The 21,607-nt window shown below is 43.9% G+C and overlaps 1 protein-coding gene across 1 annotated transcript in view; it reads right to left on the bottom strand.

The window, feature by feature from the left end:
- The window catches only part of LOC135551422 (POU domain, class 2, transcription factor 2-like), a 67,768-nt gene extending 48,924 nt beyond the window's left edge, over window positions 1-18,844 (bottom strand). Inside the window, exon 1 of the mRNA XM_064982637.1 lies at window positions 18,745-18,844. Within this exon, the coding sequence (XP_064838709.1) occupies window positions 18,745-18,844 (100 nt within the window). The remainder of the gene's footprint in view (window positions 1-18,744) is intronic.
- Between the last annotated feature and the right edge of the window lie 2,763 nt (window positions 18,845-21,607).

Here is a 21,607-nt window from a genome sequence, read left to right as displayed (position 1 = left end):
TTATGTTAGATAGCCACAGAAAAACACAGCCATTTTTCCAGCCAAAGATTTTCCAGCCAAAGATTTTCCAGCCAGAGTCACAAAAACCACAAATAGTGATCAAATTAATCACTAACCTTTGATCATCTTCATCAGATGACACTCATAGGACTTCATGTTACACAATACATGTATGTTTTGTTTGATAAAGTTCATATTTATCAAAATATGAGTTTACATTGGCGCGTCACATTCACTAGTTCCAAAAACATCCAGTGATTTTGCATAGCCACATCATTCAACAGAAATACTCATCATAAATGTCGATGATAATACAAGTTATACACATTTACAATTATAGACATACCTCTCCTTAATGCAGTCGGTGTCAGATTTTTGAAAGACTTTACGGAAAAAGAAAACCATGCAATAATCTGAGACGGCGCTCAGAAGTAAAAGTCACAAAAGCCCCAATGATGGCGTCAACATAAACAAGAAATTACATGATAAATATTCCCTTACCTTCGATGATCTACATCAGAAAGCACTCCAGGAATCCCAGGTCCACAATAAATGTTTGTTTTGTTCGAAAATGTCTGTTATTTATGTCCAAATACCTTCTTTTGATATACATATCCAAACGCTCATTCTGGTCAGCGTTACGGCGTACAAAAACTTCAAAAGGTTATATTACAGGTCGAAGAAACATTTCAAACTAAGTACAGAATCAATCATTAGGATGCTTTTTACATATAGCTTCAATAAAGTTCCAACCGGAGTATTCCTTTGTGTCTTCATGAGCAATGGAACGCAAGTGGATACCATGAGGAATAAGCTTGATCAGAAAATGTCTGACTGCCAGACACCTGATAGATTCTGCTCTCATTCACTCCCACAACACAGGAGAAGTCTCATTCAAATGTCTATAGATGGTTGACATCTAGTGGAACCCCTAGGCAGTGCAACATCATTAATATCTGAGAGGGTTTCATTGGGGACTGTGGTGAATACATACAAAGCTCAGATTTCTCACTTTCTGTTTTGATTTCTCCTCCGGATTTTGATTGCCGTTTGAGTTCTGTTATACTCACAGACATCATTCAAACAGTTTTAGAAACATCAGAGTGTTTTCTATCCAATACTAATAATAATATGCATATATTAGCAACTGAGACTGAGGAGCAGGCCGTTTACTTTGGGCAACTTATAAATCCAAGCTACTCAATACTGACCCCCAGCCATAAGAAGTTAACACTTACAATAACTACTATATGTTAACACACACAACAACCTCTTGGAACTACCCATCCCAGATCCGGGAGAATTATCATCAACTACACTAATTAGCATAGCGCAACGGTCAATTACTAGAAAATATTCATATTCATGAAATCACAAGTGAAATACAGCTTAGCCTTTTGTTAATCACCCTGTCATCTCAGATTTTGAAATTATGCTTTACAGCCAAAGCAAGAAAAGTGTTTGTGTAAGTTTATCGATAGCCTAGCATAGCATTATGTCCAGCTAGCAGCAGGAAGCTTGGTCACGAAAATCAGAAAAGCAATCAAATTAACCGTTTACCTTTGATGATCTTCGGATGTTTTCACTCACGAGACTCCCAGTTAGACAGCAAATGTTCCTTTTGTTCCATGAAGATTATTTTTATATAAAAAATACCTCCATTTGTTGGTCACGTTATGTTAAGAAATCCACCGGAAATAGCGGTCACAACAACGCCAAAACAAAAAATCCAAATGATATCCATAATATCGACAGAAACATGGCAAACGTTTTTTATAATCAATCCTCAAGGTGTTTTTCAAATGTCTATTCGATAATATATCAACCGGGACAATTGGCTTTTCAGTAGGAGCGAGAGGAAAAATGACTAACTCTGTCTTTTACGCAAGAATCAACTGGCCACTTACGCAATGTAGTCGTTTACGCTCATTCTTCAACATAAAGGCGTGAAACTACATTAAAATGCTGTAGATACCTTAGGGAATACGTAGAAAATATCATTTTCAATGGCCAATAAGGGTGCATAGGAACACAACGGTTTCAAAATAAGAGGCACTTCCTGATTGGATTTTCCTCAGGGTTTCGCCTGCAATGTCAGTTCTGTTATACTCACAGACAATATTTTGACAGTTTTGGAAACTTTAGAGTGTTTTCTATCCTAAGCTGTCAATTATATGCATATTCTAGCATCTGGTCCTGAGAAAAAGGCGGTTTACTTTGGGAACGTTATTTTTCCAAAAATATAAATAGTGCCCCCTAGTTTCAAGAGGATTTATTAACATGCACAAAAACTACTATATCTTAACACAAACCATACCTATTGTATGATAACATGCACAATAACTACCATATGCTTAACACAAACCATACCTATTGTATGTTAATATGGAAACACTCACAATAACTACTATATGTAAACACAAACAATAACTAGTATATGTTAAAACGCAACATAACTCCTATTTGTCAACACCCACAATAACAACGATATGTTACCACAAACAATAACTACTATATGTTAACACAAAAAATGACTACATTATGGTAACACTCACAATAACTACTATATGTTACCATGTACAATAACTACTATATGTTACCACAAACAAAAACTGCTATATGGTAACACTCACAATAACTACTATATGTTAACATGCACAATAACTACTATATGTAAACACATACAATACCAAATGTATGTTATTAACACAAACAAAAACTGCTATATGGTAACACTCACAATAACTACTATATGTTACCATGTACAATAACTACTATATGTAAACACAAACAATACCAAATGTATGTTAACACAAACAAAAACTGCTATATGGTAACACTCACAATAACTACTACATGTTACCATGTACAATAACTACTATATGTAAACACAAACAATACCAAATGTATGTTAACACAAACAAAAACTGCTATATGGTAACACTCACAATAACCACTATATGTTAACATGCACAAAAACTACTATAAGTCAACACAAACAATAACTACTGTATGTTAAAATGCACAATAACTACTATATGGTAACACAAACACTAACTATGGCATGTTAACACAAACAATAACAACTATATGTTACTATGCTGTCACGGCCGTCGAAGGAAGTACCATATTGCAGCGTGTTGAGCGTACATTTTCCTTTTTATTTAAAATGTCGCCTACAAAACAACATAAGTAGAAACAACCGTGAAGCTTACAGGGCTATAGTGCCACTAACAAAAGTCAACTTCCCACAAAAAAACAAAGGGAAAAAAGCTACCAAAGTATGATTCCCAATCAGAGACAACAAATGACAGCTGTCCCCGATTGAGAACCATACCCGGCCAAAACAAAGAAATACAAAAACAGAGAAAATAGAACATAGTATGCCCACCCAAATCACACCCTGACCAAACCAAAATAGAGACATAAAAAGCTCTCTAAGGTCAGGGCGTGACACATGCACAATAACTACTTTATGTTAACACGCACAACAACTACTATATGTTAACACAAACAATAACTACAATATGTTAACACAAACAATAACTCCTATATGTTAAAACGCACAATAACTACTACATGGTAACACTCACAATAACTACCATAAGTTAACACGCACAATAACTACTATATGGAAACACTGACAATAACTACTACATGTTAACACAAACAATAACGACTATATGCTAAAACGCAACATAACTCCTATATGTCAACACGCACAATAACAACGATATGTTACCACAAACAATGACTACTATATGAAAACACTCACAATAACTACTATATGTTAACACAAACAATGACTACTATATGTTATCACAAACAATAACTACTATGTTATTTCACATAATGAGACACTTCTATCTATGCAATTCATTAGTTGTTCTCTCTTTACAGTATGGGGAGGGTTGAAGTCGTCACTTTAACCTCTCCATATTGGATATGAATCTTTTAGCCAGCCTCACTCTCGCAGTAATACTCCGAGAGCCCTAATCCACACACACATTTACACTTGCATGTCCACACACACACACGCAGACGCACACACACACACACACACACACACACACACACACACACACACACACACACACACACACACACACACACACACACACACACACACACACACACACACACACACACACACACACACAATCCCCTGCAGTATAGTGTTAATGAGGCTGTGCTATACCACCACCGTGGTTCTAATTTGGGGTTGTGTCACTGCGGGGTCCAGGGGAGTGCTGTTGCGCCTGAGACAAATGGACCTTCAATGGCTCTCACTGGCTCTCAAACTCTAGTTGGCTTTATTGATGCCCTGGCCCACTGCCAACCAGACACATTGCCACTTCAAATGGTTCCTCCCATCCACGACATCCATCTTGCACCTGCCTAGACTGGACGCCTACTTATTAGCCTACTTATCAATACGCAGACGGAGTCTGAGACTCTGACTCTGTGCACTTTGCGTTCTCGGGGAGCTAAGTGGGCCATACTCTGGTACATAGAGAAATAACCAATGCTATTGGCATTATCTAGCCGTGGATACTGTTCTCCTAATATAGTGCCCACACAGTTATGCACCACATGTAAGCATGCAGGCACATGCATTCACACTGCATACATCCTATATGACATTTCACTCACTCCAACTCCCAAGTGCCCTAAGAACTCATATATGTCCAACCTTCACTCAAATATTCTTATACTATGATGTTCAAAAAGTCTCCACATACCAACTCTCTCTCAGTCATATTGAGTTAGCTGCCTCATCCATATTCTGACTGAATATCCAGCTCATTTCTTCAGCTGACGTTGGCATGTTTCTCCTGAGGACACACCTGAGTATGAAGAACACACCACCATATTGGCAAAATATATATATAAATAATGATCAATATTTATCAAAATTGATAAATAATGTTACTGTAAGTTCATCATTGCAGCCTTATTCTAAAATGTATTTTATATCTATTAATGGGATAAAGAGTCAGAATGCTGTGAGATTCAATATAATTACATAAAGATATAAACAATTTATTTTCCAGCTTTTCACTTTGCATAAAACTTTCTAACTGCGGCAAAATCAATTACGTTTGGAAAATATTACGCACAAGACATTCTAGTTACTAGTTGTCACTTTGATATTGCTTTGGCACCCAATTCATGAGTGACTGAATTTAATAAACCCTTATCTATTCTCGTTGACCTGTTGAGGAAATTTCAAATGCAAACGTATGTAAATGGGAAAGCACACGTGTGCAGAGATGATCCTTATGAAAAATACATTTTCAAAAAGCCAATTTTACCCAACATGCCAGAGGTGCAACCCGTTGCATTTCAATGTGGATCCATTATTTATGCCGGTTTACGCCTCCAAACCACCGGCCCTAGTGCACACCTATCGCCATAGTAACCACCAGTCCTCATGCTATATATATATATATATGTATGTGTATGTGTATGTGTATGTGTATGTGTGTGTGTGTGTGTGTGTGTGTGTGTGTGTGTATGTGTGTGTGTGTGTGTGTGTGTGTGTGTGTGTGTGCAGCGGAGATCTTCCCTCTAGCTCACCACTACCACCACTATAGAACGGCAAGGAGTGTTGTTTCAAAGCAGGCTGACTGACAGGTATATGTATGCACATGTACAATCCTATATGGTTCTCTGTCAGCGCTGGACTTTTCTGGTGTGCGTGTGGGTGCTGTTTGGTGTGTCCTGATGCTCAGACAATAGGGCCTGTTGTGCAGCCAACACTGTTGGTCAGACTTAATGAACCCTTGGTTCCCCTCCCCCACCACTGTCCAGCCCTATTCTTACCTTGGCCTGCAGTGGCTGTGTCACTGGTAATATTGACGACCCCCCCCCTCCTCCTCTCCCCCACTTCTCCCTCCCTCCCTGGCCCGCAACCACTTTTGTCCACTGTTCACCTCATCCATAGTAGACAGTATTGATTTTCAGCACAGAAAATAAAAAGCCCATGAATTTTAATGCCTTCTGTCTGTCCCCCTTCATCCGACCCATCCCTCCTACCTCTCTCTTCTCTTTCTCTCATTCTTTCCTGGGGGAAGGATCAAGGAGAGGAGTGTTGGAGGGGGTCATTTCTCATTTCCTAGCCTGCTATCCTACCTACAGCCCCTCTTAAGTACAGTAGTACTCATTACATGAGCGAGAGAGTGTGCAAGAGAAATGAGAGATATGATGAGTGAAATAAAACTCCTGTCGTTTGATTGAGTTTATTGGGTGCTGCACCAAAATTCAATGAAAAACAAAACTGTTAAAAAACAATTGGGTTCATTAGTAAAGGAACGTTTTCTTGTAAGGTGTGAGGCGGTGTATCCAAATATAAATGTATACAACAGCTTGTACAGCGCATTCGGAAAGTATTCAGACCCCTTGACTTTTTCCAAATTTTGTTACCTTACAGCCTTATTCTAAAATTGTGTTTTAAATTAAAAAAATTCCCTCAACAATTTACACACAATACCCCAGTATTAAGGTGAAAACAGGTTTTTGGCCATTTTTACGAATTCATAAAATAACAAAACAGAAATACTTTATCTACATAAGTATTCAGAGCCAATAATAGCTTGTTCATGTATTACGTCTGTCTTCCAGATTTACTGCAACAACAATTGTCTGGCCAATCATTTGATAACGTACGGTATATCAATTAAAACTCATTTACAAATGATGCCCCCGGTACTGCTGCTCATTCTGTTCACCAGTTCCGGAGGTCTACGTTGTTGGCTTTCTAGGCTTCACTGAACGGGATCCATTATCATCAACCCCGGACTGTCTTGTCTGATTACACACACCTGGTTCCCATTTCCCCTGATTAGTATGCTATATATGTGCCCTCTGTTCTCGCTGTCTTTGCCGGTTATTGTTCCCATGTCTGTTGGTGGTGTAAGTACCTATGCGTTGGTGCAGCTGTTATGCTGCGTGCCATATATATTGTGTTTTACGGGTATCGTCCCGCGGCGTTCAACAAGGTTTACACTCGCTCTTTTGTTTGGGTACAACCCAGTGTTTTGTATACGTGTTTGTTTTGGATGTATTAAAAACCACTATTGTGTATTCCTGCATCTGTCTCCAAAATCCTTTATACCAGCGTGACATCATTAGTCTTAGTGAAAGCTACCTAGTCTATTACAGTCATTTCAGCACCATGTAACTAGTAATTTCAACACCATGTCTCTCCAGTCATTTCAGCACCCCGTCTCTCTAGTCATTTCAGCACCCCGTCTCTAGTCATTTCAGCACCCCGTCTCTAGTCATTTCAGCACCCCGTCTCTAGTCATTTCAGCACCCCGTCTCTAGTCATTTCAGCACCCCGTCTCTAGTCATTTCAGCACCCCGTCTCTAGTCATTTCAGCACCCCGTCTCTAGTCATTTCAGCACCCCGTCTCTAGTCATTTCAGCACCCCGTCTCTAGTCATTTCAGCACCCCGTCTCTAGTCATTTCAGCACCCCGTCTCTAGTCATTTCAGCACCCCGTCTCTGGTCATTTCAGCACCCCGTCTCTGGTCATTTCAGTACCCCGTCTCTAGTCATTTCAGCACCCTGTCCTCTCTAGTCATTTCAGCACTCTGTCTCTAGTCATTTCAGCACCCTGTCCTCTCTAGTCATTTCAGCACCCCGTCTCTAGTCATTTCAGCACCCCGTCTCTAGTCATTTCAGCACCCCGTCTCTAGTCATTTCAGCACCCCGTCTCTAGTCATTTCAGCACCCCGTCTCTAGTCATTTCAGCACCCCGTCTCTAGTAATTTCAGCACCCCGTCTCTAGTCATTTCAGCACCCCGTCTCTAGTCATTTCAGCACCCCATCTCTAGTCATTTCAGCACCCCATCTCTAGTCATTTCAGCACCCCGTCTCTAGTCATTTCAGCACCCCGTCTCTAGTCATTTCAGCACCCCGTCTCTGGTCATTTCAGCACCCCGTCTCTGGTCATTTCAGCACCCCGTCTCTAGTCATTTCAGCACCCTGTCCTCTCTAGTCATTTCAGCACCCCGTCTCTGGTCATTTCAGCACCCCGTCTCTGGTCATTTCAGTACCCCGTCTCTAGTCATTTCAGCACCCTGTCTCTAGTCATTTCAGCACCCTGTCCTCTCTAGTCATTTCAGCACCCCGTCTCTCGTCATTTCAGCACCCTGTCCTCTCTAGTCATTTCAGCACCCTGTCTCTCGTCAATTCCGCACCCAATACCTGGAGGTGAGACTGTGACCCCCAGGCGTTCCATGAATGCCTTCCATACCCTGAGGTGAACTGAGGACCACGATCTGACACAATATTCTTTGGGATCCCATAGTGCCAGAAGACCTGCATGAAAAGAGCCTGCACGGTTTGCATGGCCGACGGAAGCCCAGGCAGAGGACGGAGGCGACAAGCTTTGGAAAACTGGTCCACAATGACGAGAAAGGTGGTGTTCCCCTAGGAGGTGGGAATGTCAGTGACAAAGTCCACGAGAGGTTAGACCAGGGTCGTTGTGGAACCGGCAGGGGAAGGAGCTTTCCATAAAGGAGGTGTCTGCATGACTGAGCACTGATGGAGCAGGAAGAGACCAGTACTTCTCTGTCAGGCAGGCGATGGTATGGCCTATCCCAGGATGACCCGACACAGGCGCCGTGTGCGCTCAGGAAAGGAGGCGATCCAGCACACCTGTGGGCACGTAGGCGCAGTTCTCCGGGCACTGTGCAGGTGCAGGTTCTATACGCAGGGCCTGCCGTATGTCAGCGTCCATGTCCCATACCACTGGCGTGATGATGCGGAACGGAGGGATGATGGGGGTCTCCTCTCCCTGCCTCTCCTCTGCGTCATAGAGGCGAGACAGGGTGTCCTTCTTCACATTCTTCGAGACTGGCCTATAGGAAATCGTGAATTGGAACCTGGCGAAGAATAGTGCCCAACTGGCCTGTCTTGGGTTTAGCCTCTTCGCTGCCCTGATGTACTCCAGGTTGTGGTGGTCCGTCCACACCAGGAAGGGTGCTTGGACCCCTCCAGCCAGTGCCTCTACGCCTTCAGAGCCTTCTTGACTGCCAAGAGTTCCCGGTCCCCTATGTCGTAGTTCCTCTGTGCAGGGCTCAGCTGTTACCGAGCCATGACATAAAGAAAGATTTGACAGGTTACCTAAAGAGTATCATATTCTCCTATGTGATGAAATACAGGGTAAACTACAGGGAAATACAGGGTCTTTGTGCCTGAAATACAGTCGTATAGTGCCGGGGGCTCGTATAGTATTAGTGCTGCCGATTAGTGCTGCCGTATAGTATTAGTGCTGCCTGGACTGTATATGCCCCCCAGCCGGCAGGGGTTTGATCCCTGCGTACGCCTTCTTTCTCTACTGCTCTCGCTCACCCCCTTTAAATAGTTTACAACGAACCATTAAAAGAAAAAGAGTCAAAAATGTGAAAAAAATTACAGTTGTATTGTCGTTGCGGCCACCGTGCTTTGTGAGATTTGTAGGATGCGGTGTGACACTTCCACCACGACTGGAAAGCTCTTGGACCACGGACCGACTACAGTCATACAGCAGGAGCACCACCTGAAGTTCACCTTGATAATCATTCAATTATGCTGCTCGGCGCTCCATTATGACCAGGAATACCATGAGCACAGTCATTTGCTAACACTCGGAGGTGCCACAAATTGCTTCCCACAATGCATTCAGACGGGCATCCTTGGGAGATGTGTGGCCGCAATTTCCACAAAGAATGCAGAATGTGGGTTTTACCCAATGGCTATTTTCATTCATTGCGTTCATTTGGCTTTTTCTTCCAGTGTGGGTCCACAATAGAGACATTTTCTCATAGTGGTTTTACATTTGGTCCTCATGTTATGTTCAATGTCAATGAGAACCATAGAAGTACTAGCATTGGCAATGGAGTGTGTGTATTTGCACAAACGTTAGTGTGTGGGTGCACATGAGTTGATATTTTTGTCATTTAGCAAATGCTCTTTACGCAGCGTGAGAGCATATATTTTCCAACTTTTTTATTTCTTCATACTGGTCCCATGTGGGAATCAAATCCACAACCCTTGGGTGTTGCAAGCGCCATGCTCTACCAACTAAGCCACAAGGGACTGGAAAGCGTGTACGTGAAACACTAGCAAATATAACAAAGAAAATACCAAACTAACGATCTGACTAAGAATTGTATCACAAAACAAACTAGTCTCAGTGGATATCCAACTAATCTGGATCCCATCTGCTCATTTTCTATCTGCTCAGAAAGCCTTTCCAACATCCGTTCTGTTTATATTGCACTTTGAGTCCATAACAAAAATGTAACACCCATTTCTTAATTTCAAGCCCCCTTTATAAAAAGATCACTTCCAACCCCAATGTCTAAATATCTTCATCGGTGTTTTTAATGTAAAGAGTAGACAGCTAATTCACTCAATGTCATGGCCAGCATAGCCCAGCTACTGCGAAGCTCCGGGCCTTGAACTTGAGACGTGACACAACAGATAGGCCAGGCGTGGACAGATGAAAGAGGAGAATAGAATGGGGGTTGATGGGACGGCTGCATATGAATTAGCAGAAGGAGGGAGAACAGAGGGAGGGGCAGTGAGGAGGGAAAAGGGTCAGAGGTCAGCCCACCGGACCCCCCCTGCACCCCTCACAGCGAAACAAAATAGGGCAGAGAGGTTAGGGCCACAGACTTTGCTCCAAGAGGGGGGCTGGTAAACACACACACACACACACACACACACACTTAGCCCATTTCATCTAAACGCATACTCACGCCTCAGCTCACGTGAATGAGGCACGTAACATCTGAGGATAATAGCATTCATATTTTAGCATAGCTAAATTCAAACGCTAATATTTGTGCATATCTAGCAGGGTGAAATGGCGATTGAAGCCTAGTTAGGGGACGTCTGTACGGACAACACACGTTATTTCTCCATTCATTATTTAGCATGTTTGGCACAATAAAATATGAATTCGTAAACAGATAGTCAGACTCATTATACATTATATTGAGACATCTTCGAATTGACCCAAGAGGGAGGGGTCAAGAGGGAGTAGGCAATAATTCTAAGCTAATTCCAGTGGAAATGTTAAGAATGCAAATGATCTGTTTAAAATCATCAGTGCCTGACCACGGTCAGTACTGCCTTAGGGCAGCGGCTAAATGTGCCTTGCTCCGGCTAGCTAGCTACACAGAGGCGTAGGGATGGGGAACGACGACTGCAAAAAGCCATGCGTAGACTGAAGAAGATAGCGATAGGGCTAGTGAGTGAACATTGGGTCTACAACAGCAGTTCTGGTCTGTGTGCACCACTGTGATAGTTGGATTTGGCAGAAGCTAGCTAGCCTTTAAAAGCCCCCCCCCCAGAAAAAGGAGAAGGGAGAGCTAGCCTAAATAACAGAATCTTCTTAGGAAATCCCCCTTAGGAATACCGGTATACTAGGACCCATTTTCTATAGAGAATTATGCCACGAGCGGACGGGAGATTTACCATATTCATACGGTGGAGTAGTGATGGGGGTTTCAGCTTTACCTATCCTACTTCAGCACTATGCATGCATGCTTTCACTCCCAAATCCCTGAGGGGTGCAATTAGGGAGAAGCGAGAAGTAGCTCTCTATCTTCTTTATGTAATGCAGGCTCCTCCTCATTCAATACACTCCTCCTAATAAAGGGTAGCTTCAACCAAGGCCACAGCCCAAATAGGCTACAACAATATGCTGTGAGGAGAAGAAAGGCTGGAAAGGGGCCTCTAAATACCTATTGTCACACTAGGGGCCTTCAAAATGATGTAGCCTTTAAAATGTGTTGCTGCTGCATTGGTGAGGCACACAGATTTATAACCATGTGTTTGATTGAAGCCCCCCGGAGAAAAGGCCAGAGGATGGTTTGTCTGCTGTGTGTGTGTGTGTGTGTGTGTGTGTGTGTGTGTGTGTGTGTGTGTGTGTGTGTGTGTGTGTGTGTGTGTGTGTGTGTGTGTGTGTGTGTGTGTGTGTGTGTGTGTGTGTGTGTGAACATGCAAGTGTAAAAGTGTGTGTGGATTAGGGCTCTCGGAGTATTACTGCGAGAGTGAGGCTGGCTAAAAGATTCATATCCAATATGGAGAGGTTAAAGTGACGACTTCAACCCTCCCCATACTGTAAAGAGAGAATGACATTGAGCTGGGGGTAGGGGGAAAGAGGGGGAGAAAGAGAGAGAGAGGGAGCTAGGGGGAGAGGAGGAGGCGGTGTACTACAACAGATTCATTTCATTTCAGGACGGAGCACTCCTCTCCTGGAGCAAAACGAGAGGATGAAAAAGAACAGAGGGGGACTGTGATAAGGCGGCGGGCACGGAACAGAGAAAAGGACTTTTTCCTTCCGATAAGCAAATGTGTGTCCGTATTAAAGGCCGACTACCCTTTGTGAGCACACTCAGTAGACACTAAAACTCCTCAATGGCCTATTGGTATCTGATTGTTCATACACGAGCATGAGTTTGGTGTGTCTGTAGCATCTGTCTACAGCCTCCAGGTACTATGGTCCAACCAAGTGTAGATGCATACCTGTGTCTGTACATACATACATACTGCATGTGTGAGTGGAAACATGGGAGTGTGCCGTGTATCTGAAGTGCATTTGCATTTGAGAATGGGAGGGGCTGGGGTGGGGTTGGATGGGGGGGGTGTGTGAAAGCCCACAGCAGAAGAGTTTGAAGCGCCCGACCACTCCGATTTATTAAAAGCTGGACGCAGAGCCTCCGCTCCATTGTTGTCACGTTACTTCTGTCTGCTGCACGCATACATTTGTGGGTGCATGATATTACATTTTTCACTCAAACCCCTGGCAGTCACCCCTTCCACTCGCAATGGCAGGAGTGAGGAAGGAGGGAGGAAGGAGGGAGGAAGGACAGAGTGTCCCTGAGGTAAATAAGGGAACCCCCCCCCCTTCCATCCGTTCATTATCATAAGTCCCATCCACTAAATTAAATTGGGGGGGGTGGGGGCTAAATCTCTCCCAAAACGGCCCTAACCAGTGGAGGGGAATGGGGGAGGGGGTGGCATTCAATCAAACAGGACCAAGTCCCTTTTAATTACCTAAAAGTATCAACCGCCAAAACAGTCTGCCCACCAATGTACACAAACACATGAACCGGCCACACAAACACATGAACCGGCCACACAAACACATGACCCGGCCACACAAACACATGAACCGGCCACACAAACACATGAACCGGCCACACAAACACATGAACCGGCCACACAAACACATGAACCGGCCACACAAACACATGAACCGGCCACACAAACACATGACCCGGCCACACAAACACATGACCCGGCCACACAAACACATGAACCGGCCACACAAACACATGAACCGGCCACACAAACACATGAACCGGCCACACAAACACATGAACCGGCCACACAAACACATGAACCGGCCACACAAACACATGAACCGGCCACACAAACACATGAACCGGCCACACAAACACATGAACCGGCCACACAAACACATGAACCGGCCACACACACACATGAAACGGCCACACAAACACATGACCCGGCCACACAAACACATGAACCGGCCACACAAACACATGAACCGGCCACACAAACACATGAACCGGCCACACAAACACATGAACCGGCCACACAAACACATGAACCGGCCACACAAACACATGAACCGGCCACACAAACACATGAACCGGCCACACAAACACATGAACCGGCCACACAAACACATGAACCGGCCACACACACACACATGAACCGGCCACACAAACACATGAACCGGCCACACAAACACATGAACCGGCCACACAAACACATGAACCGGCCACACAAACACATGAACCGGCCACACACACACATGAACCGGCCACACACACACATGAACCGGCCACACAAACACATGAACCGGCCACACACACACATGAACCGGCCACACACACACATGAAACGGCCACACAAAGGATACGTTTCTGGGGTCTATTCAATCCAACTATACGGCTTGTTGATGCCAACATGTGTGCAGAGGAGTGGAGCTACACTACACACACACACACACACACACACACACACACACACACACACACACACACACACACACACACACACACACACACACACACACACACACACACACACACACACACAGTGCATCCTTCTCTTTTCCTTTTAATCTCACCCTAACTAAAGTTGAATTCATCAGCAAGGTGTTTTAGCCCCGGTGCTATTCGCTTCCTAAAACAGAAAAAAGTCCCACATTCTTCCTCGTTATGATAAGCCCCCGGGAATCAAAAGAGCAGGCCCTTTTTTCCTTCGGGGCACTTTTCCCTCTTTTCATTCCAGGCCTCATTGAGAAGCACACAAGAGGGGATGGGATAACAGCCTGGCGTGTGTCACAAAGGGCCAAAGCACCGCCCTCCTCTCTCCCCGTGTTATGTTGCTGTACAGTGTGAAACCAAATTATTCTGTTTAATTAAGAGGTGTCTAACCCTGACCCCAGATCAGCCGCTAATCAGCAGAAAAGCCTGCAGGTTTTTTACTATGGCGTAGTCGGCGGGCTCGCTCGCTAGTCTATTCATCTCCAGTACTATTGCAGGGCCAAGGCAATGTATTGTGGGAGGGAGAGGGGAGTGTAGAATGAGATGTGGGCACAAACATTACTTGCTCCCCCTACAACGTGCCTGCTTGTACGCTATTTGTTTGTTTGAGAAAAGGGGGCCTGTGACCAAGTGCATTCGATTAAGGGTTGAGAATGAGTTCCATTCCACGGGCGTACAGACACTGACCATTGAACACTGAGAGGTTTGTGTATTGAAAAAGGAGGCCCTGCTGTGCTTGGCGATCCTTTGGGTAATGTGTGATGGACACTGGCACTCACACACTCTCAAAAGATTCCACACGCACGCAAAGATGCACAAAGACACTTGCATGGAGACACACATAGACACACACAAAGATGTACAAGGACGTGCACACACCGGTACACAAATTCACTCAGGCTAGTCAAATATAGCATTGTGTCCTGAATAAGGCCAATTTGGCTCCTAATGGTCTTTGTGACCATCAAGGCTCTGAAGGGAAGCTGAGTGGAGGAGGGAGAGAGAGAAGAGAGACAGTGTTCACCTGTATTACTATATGTATCTAATGGCCTATGAATGTATCCATGGTAACATGGGCAGTAGGAGCCAAGCTAGGGAGCCGAAATCTACCTCCCATATCTAGAGCAGTGTTTCCCAACCCTGGTCCTCCAGTATCCCCAACAGCACACATTTGTATTGTAACCCTGGACAAGCACACCTGATTCAACTTGTCAACTAACCATCAAGCCCTCAATAGGGTGTTTGTCCAGGGCTACAACGAAGATGTGTAATGATGGAGATACTCGAGGAACAGGGTCGGGAAACACTGATCTAGAGGTCCGTTTATATTTCTCATCTCTACAACTAGTCTACATCAGTGGTCTGCAGTGTGTTCATTATCGTCAGACCTAAAAAAAAAAAAAAAAAAAATTTAAGTGTGTGTGTGACTGTGTGTGTTTAAGAGAGAGCCAGATAGAGACAAATAGAGTGGGTCGGTGTTAGGGGCAGAGATGGGAGAGGTGGCTTAATGCAATAAAGCATGTTGTATTGACATCTCTGTTGTGTTTATTGATTCCCCATTATGTCCCTAACAAACCCTGGTGGACATATTGTCATTCGCAATCATGTTAGCACTGGGACTCGCTGAAGTTCCGCTTAAATCCGATCTATATACACACACACACACACACACACACACACACACACACACACACACACACACACACACACACACTCACACACACACACACACTCACACTCACACTCACTCAGTGAGTAGTCAATGAAGCCTGATCAATGGCAGAGCAAGGTTAAAAAAAACTGTGAATTCTTACTGGTTCAGATAAAACACAACTCTATAATTTCCCTCAATGTGCGGTTATCAAGTACACAACCTGTCCGACCCGAGCTGTCACACACACACACACACAAATACTAACCAGTTAATGCAGGCCTCCAAGCCTTCACCCATCCACCCCCCTCTCTCCCCTCGCCAAGCCCAGGTGCACAGCCTCCTCCTGGACAGAGAGAGGTGAGGAGTTGGGGTGTGGGCTGGAGGCAGTTCTATAGCAGCATGGAGGTAACAGTGTGTGGTGGAGTGGTCGGATAGCTGGAGCAGAAATGTGCCTGTTAGATATTATGCCTCTGCAACTGAACTCTTCAAATAAACTCTACCCACTGGGCGCACACTGGTTTAACCAACGTTGTTCCCACGTCATTTCAATGAAAATTTGCCTGGACAGTCAAAACATGGAGTTTACTCGATGACTGCAAGAATCACCACAGCTGCAAACATTCACAGTTTCTCACCAGACAGACAGACTCACTCTGAATTTGATGGCTTTTCATGGGCTAAAAGAACGCTGGAACTTTTAAAGCCAAATAAAACAGCATTTTGTTTTCTTTGTTCTGGCTTCGACCAAAGGCAAAGCCTAAGGCACTAACGGGGTAATGGCAGGTCAAGTACCTGAGAAATGAGACGTTTGGTAGACTTATTTCTGCCAAAACCATCTATTTCAATTAGACTTCGGTAACATTTCCCTCATCTTTCTATGGATATAATAACATATGCTATTACTATTAATATGGTATTACTATGTTATTACTTCTACACATATACCTCTGATACTATACTTCAGCTTCTTCTAAACTGACCCTTAAACCAATTCCAAATGCATTTCAAACCATAACTGAACTCCAAATCTGAGCCAATCTCATTTTGCCTAATGCGGTGTTTGCTGACTGGACATGCAAATCCGAACAAAAACACCACGATAATTACAAACTGCCGTCGAAATGATGTCCGGAAAAACCCTTTAATGGGGTTAGTGGGTTTGCCATAAATACAGCATTCAACGCAACCCATAAGCTCTTCGCTTAGATACACTTGGTAGCCCAATCTCTCTCCCTCTTTCTCCAGTTATTTCACTCCTTAACACCCCCACTTTAGCCTCTCTCTCTCTCTCTCCCTAAGCATGCTGGGATTGAACCCCCAGCAGCCCCCTCTCTCTCCATCATCTGATCCTTAGATCAGATGGCCAGGCAACTCGACCGAGAGCCAGAGAGAGCGAGAGAGAGATTGAGAGAGAGCGAGAGAGAGATTGAGAGATTGAGAGAGAGCGAGAGAGCCTAGAGAGTGTGTGAGAGAGAGCGAGAGCGAGAGAGAGAGATGCTCTTTACTAGCTGACCGACCATCTTTGTGTTATGTTTTTACCCATTTCCTCATGGGACTTGGAGGAATGAAAGAAGACAGAAGAAAAAGAGGGGGTATATTCACTTTTCTAGCCCTCATGTTTTAGATGAGTATTGACTTATACCCTTCTATTCAAGTATGCATATGGGAGTATGTTCACTTTATATGCTACTCACACCTCTATACTGGAATAAGCTATGAAACATGTTACCCAGGGATGTGTGGGTCAACCTTGAACATTAGGGGTAAATACGTGGGTAAACCCATGAGCGGATACAATTATTATCTAGCATCATCAGTGGATAACCCCTTTTCACAAAATAAAAAGGTGCAAACTACCCTCAACTGCATCACTAATGTCACCATTTGTTTTATTCAATTTTAAACATCTTCCAAAATGTGTCCATTATTATTCCCTCCTAACCTATACCTTTTCATTTCATTTAATAATGACCTATAATGGCTGTCCCCCTCTTCCCACCCCTCTCGGTCACAGCAAAAGCAATGGACATACAGGGCACCTGTCAAGCCATCCTCCACCACCAGCACTCATTAAAAATGTCAACCGTTTTTCTCCTGGTGACATGTAGTTAAGGAGATAGCCTGCATGATCATCACAACCCGGGAGAAGTGCATATAATCGGTCCCATCTGTCATTTGAAATTTCCACTTGGATGGAGACGGGGACAGCATCACCTTCCCGCCCCCCCCCCCTTCCCTCGCTCTCGTCGTTAGATAGAACCACCACCACCAAAAAGTGTCAAAGATGCTTCAAGACAAGATAGTTATTATACTCCACAGGTTGTTGCAACAACAAAACAGTCAAAAAAAAAAAAATCCTAATTGTGTTAATTGATAACATAAATTGACTAGGACTATCAACTTTACGCAGAATATGAGAATTGAAGTAGAATGGCCTGTAATTCGTTTAATCTTTTCCACTCCCAGCCTTGTCGCAAGATTTCTCACCCTCTGTCCCTCTTTTTTTCCGCGGCCCTGGGATCGATCTCCGCCAGATCGATAAATTAACATGAATAATTCCTTAACCGTCCATGAGACGAAAACGGGAGAGACGGGTGCATAGACAGAGGCAGACGGAGCGGAGAAGACAGATGGGGATGGAAGTGGGGAGAGAAAAGGGTATTGGAACAGCGTGGGACACCTCACATAGGCAACTGTTTAAAGGATGTAAATAATGAACCACATTTCCTTGAATTTTTTGGGGGAATAAGATGTTTTTCTGCACTTTGGATTTTTATACAAACATTCGAATGTCTTTTGGGTGGGGGGATTGCGGGTGATTCGACTCGGAGAGAATAAACAATTCAAGCCAAATGTTCTCATCCTTGTTGATTATTCAAGAGGTGATCTAAAGGACTTGCTAGCTCAGTGGACAGGTATTTCCTGACTCTGTTTTTTTTCATGCATGTGGAATGTAGAGGAGCATGGCCAATGAAACAGCTATAGCGGGATAAGCAAAGGTCTTACCGGAGCTGGAGCGTAGAGCCAGCGGGGACTTGAGACGCCAGGCGCTGAAGTCGGAAGCAGTTCTCTGAAAGACGAACGGCACCGGCAAGGGAACAAACATGATCCGCTGTCGTCTTGGTTTTTATTTGCAGTTTTCTTCGAATTGCGCTTGTCTTCTGTTCTTCTTTGCTTTTCTTCGTATGCTTTCCAGTTAGACGTTTCAAAATATGTTTAGCGGTACGAATATTTGGTTGAGTTGGTATCTAGCCTATGCTACATTCACATTTTTGGTTTTGTGCCTCTGTCATATCGATGTGGCTGTATGGTCCCTTCATAGATCTGACAACGGTCATCACTTGAGAATAACACACAGACGGACAGTCGGGACACCAGGCCAGCTATATGTAAAATAGGCTTCTGCTGATAGTCATTGACAGAATACGTAGTGTGACTCTCTAACGCTGGTATTTTCTCATTGGTAAAAGTTCGGTCTGTACGTAGCTACAAAACATCCTGATATCAACTGTATCGAATTTTATTTTCTTATATTCTTGAAGGTATTTCCATATGTTTTGCTTATCAAGATAGGTGTGTGGCCTCCTTTTCCTCGATCGGCTTTGCTTTGGTTTAAGCTTCTAAATAAATATCTCTCCAGTTTTACTTTCATTAAAAAACTATTCTTTTTTTACTTACTGTTATAGCAGGTGTATTGTCGGAATAGAAAGGCTTAACAACTGTTCAGTGTGAAGTTGTTACTTGGGGTTCTTTATATTTGGTTATTAGCAGTCTTGCTATCGGTCAGCTCACGAATACATGCACACAAAGCAGCATTATGATAAAATATAGCCTACAATTAAATTATTTGATACATTTAAATAATTAAATAATAAGTAAGGCTACACAGGGACCCCCATCTGGCTTTTGCTCCTCCCCCTCTCTCTTTCACAGGTCGGTAATTAAAACGCAATCAATCGATAAATAAAACATAAATACATAAACCTGCTTCTTTTTTTTTACTAAACGAAAGCTGAACGAAAAACAAACACGGTACCCGTTATGCGGTATATTTTCTTTGGCTCTGTCCCGCCATCCGTCTGTGTGTCTGTCTCTATGTTCCCGTTATTTGGGAACCCCAGTTCGTTCGGTCCGACTCCCTCCAGTCTGAAAGCGCTCTGACACCGCTGCTCGCAACATTGAGGCGAGAGAGCACCCGCCGTACAGCCTACACTCCCCCACCCCTCTTTCTCTCCCCCTCTCTCTTCTCCTCCCCCCGCTCCCTTCTACCCCTGCTCTCTCCCTTTTCTTAGTAAGCCCATATACGACTTCTTATTCTCTGTATTGATCTCTTGATTACACTTCATCATAAGGACGGCGATAATCGTGGTGGTCACCTAATCGATTAGGTTACACAATAGACACGTATTCTGAGTTGGTCTTTGATATACTTTTCAGCAGGTGATTTTTTTTCTCTCGCACTTCTCATACATGTACGTATGCTATATCTACGCAATGCAAGGTTACGGTCTGCATTGCCAGCATAGCAACACCGTGTTATGGTATGAGTAATTGAACTAGAGATATAGAGATGCTAAATTGGGGGGGGGGGGGGTTGTTAACTGCATGTGTTTTGGTCAGTTTAATGGTGAACTTCTACAGCTGTAGCCCAGCGTGTACATCCGAGGATAGGCATTCATTCCCACAGCCACACCCCCTCCCATCCCTCCGCCGATACATTGTATGCTGTCATTTATAAAGCCACAATCTGTGCCGCGCACTTACACTCAAGATTATTGCCGACATAGATTTTTTTAAATAGAAAAATCTATACGCTAAACATCGCAGTCAATACGGGAAAATCGAAAGCGCTGAGCCTGATCTCTCTTTCCCCCGCTCTCTCTCTCTCTCTCTCTCTCTCTCTCCCTCTCCCTCACCCTCGCAGTGCTTCTGTGGTGGGAGCTGTTGTTAATGAGTTATCGATCAATTATGTGCCTATATCATAAAAAGCCTGAGGCATTGCCAATGCTAATAACCAAACTCGAGGGTGAAAAAGTCATAAAATGTATATCACCTCGGTTGTGGATAAAGCGTAATTACTATTTCCTAGTTTTATATATATCGTTATCAGGCCTAAGAATGGAGACGGGGATCTGTTCTGGACGTGCTTTTGATTTCATCTCCGCATAGACACCACAATGGTGCGGTGAGGTTTATTGTCCCCGCTCTCCCCCGTTAACGCCCCTCTCCATTTGACAGATGACATCCGCATGTCCAACGAACGAGGGAGATGGAGAAAAAAAGAAGCGACTAGTTGTCCTTCACGAACCCCCCTTGCAGAGCGGGCACGCGCTGAGAACCCCCGATCCCCCAACCAAACTCCTTCCAGACAAAAGCAATTATTTCTGGTAGAATATAGTATGTTTTGTGCGTCTGCGTAAGGAAGGAGTGTGGATTTGAAGGAGAGGAGAGGAACATTTTGGTAGACCCATCAAGGGATTCCTTTAATTTTCAGAAATTTTATAACCATTGTTTAACATGCATGTAGTTTGCCACCATCTTAGTCTCCTGGCCATAATCACCAATGAAACAATGGCCAAACATAGGCTACACAAACATTACCAAGGCAAACATTGGCGCACATAATACAGGACTAAGAAACTGGATGAAGATCGAATCATACTACACCGGCACCGACGCTCGTCGGATGTGGCAGGGCTTGCAAACTATTACAGATTACAAAGGGAAGCACAGCCAGGAGCTGCCCAGTTGAACAAGCCAACCAGACGAGCTAAATAACTTCTATGTTCGCTTTGAGCCAAGTAACACTGAAACATGCATGAGAGCATCAGCTGTTCCGGACGACTGTGTGATCACGCACTCCATAGCC

Source organism: Oncorhynchus masou, chromosome 13, assembly GCF_036934945.1.
Source record: "Oncorhynchus masou masou isolate Uvic2021 chromosome 13, UVic_Omas_1.1, whole genome shotgun sequence".
Lineage (NCBI taxonomy): Eukaryota > Metazoa > Chordata > Actinopteri > Salmoniformes > Salmonidae > Oncorhynchus > Oncorhynchus masou.
This window is presented reverse-complemented; position numbering and strand designations above follow the sequence as displayed.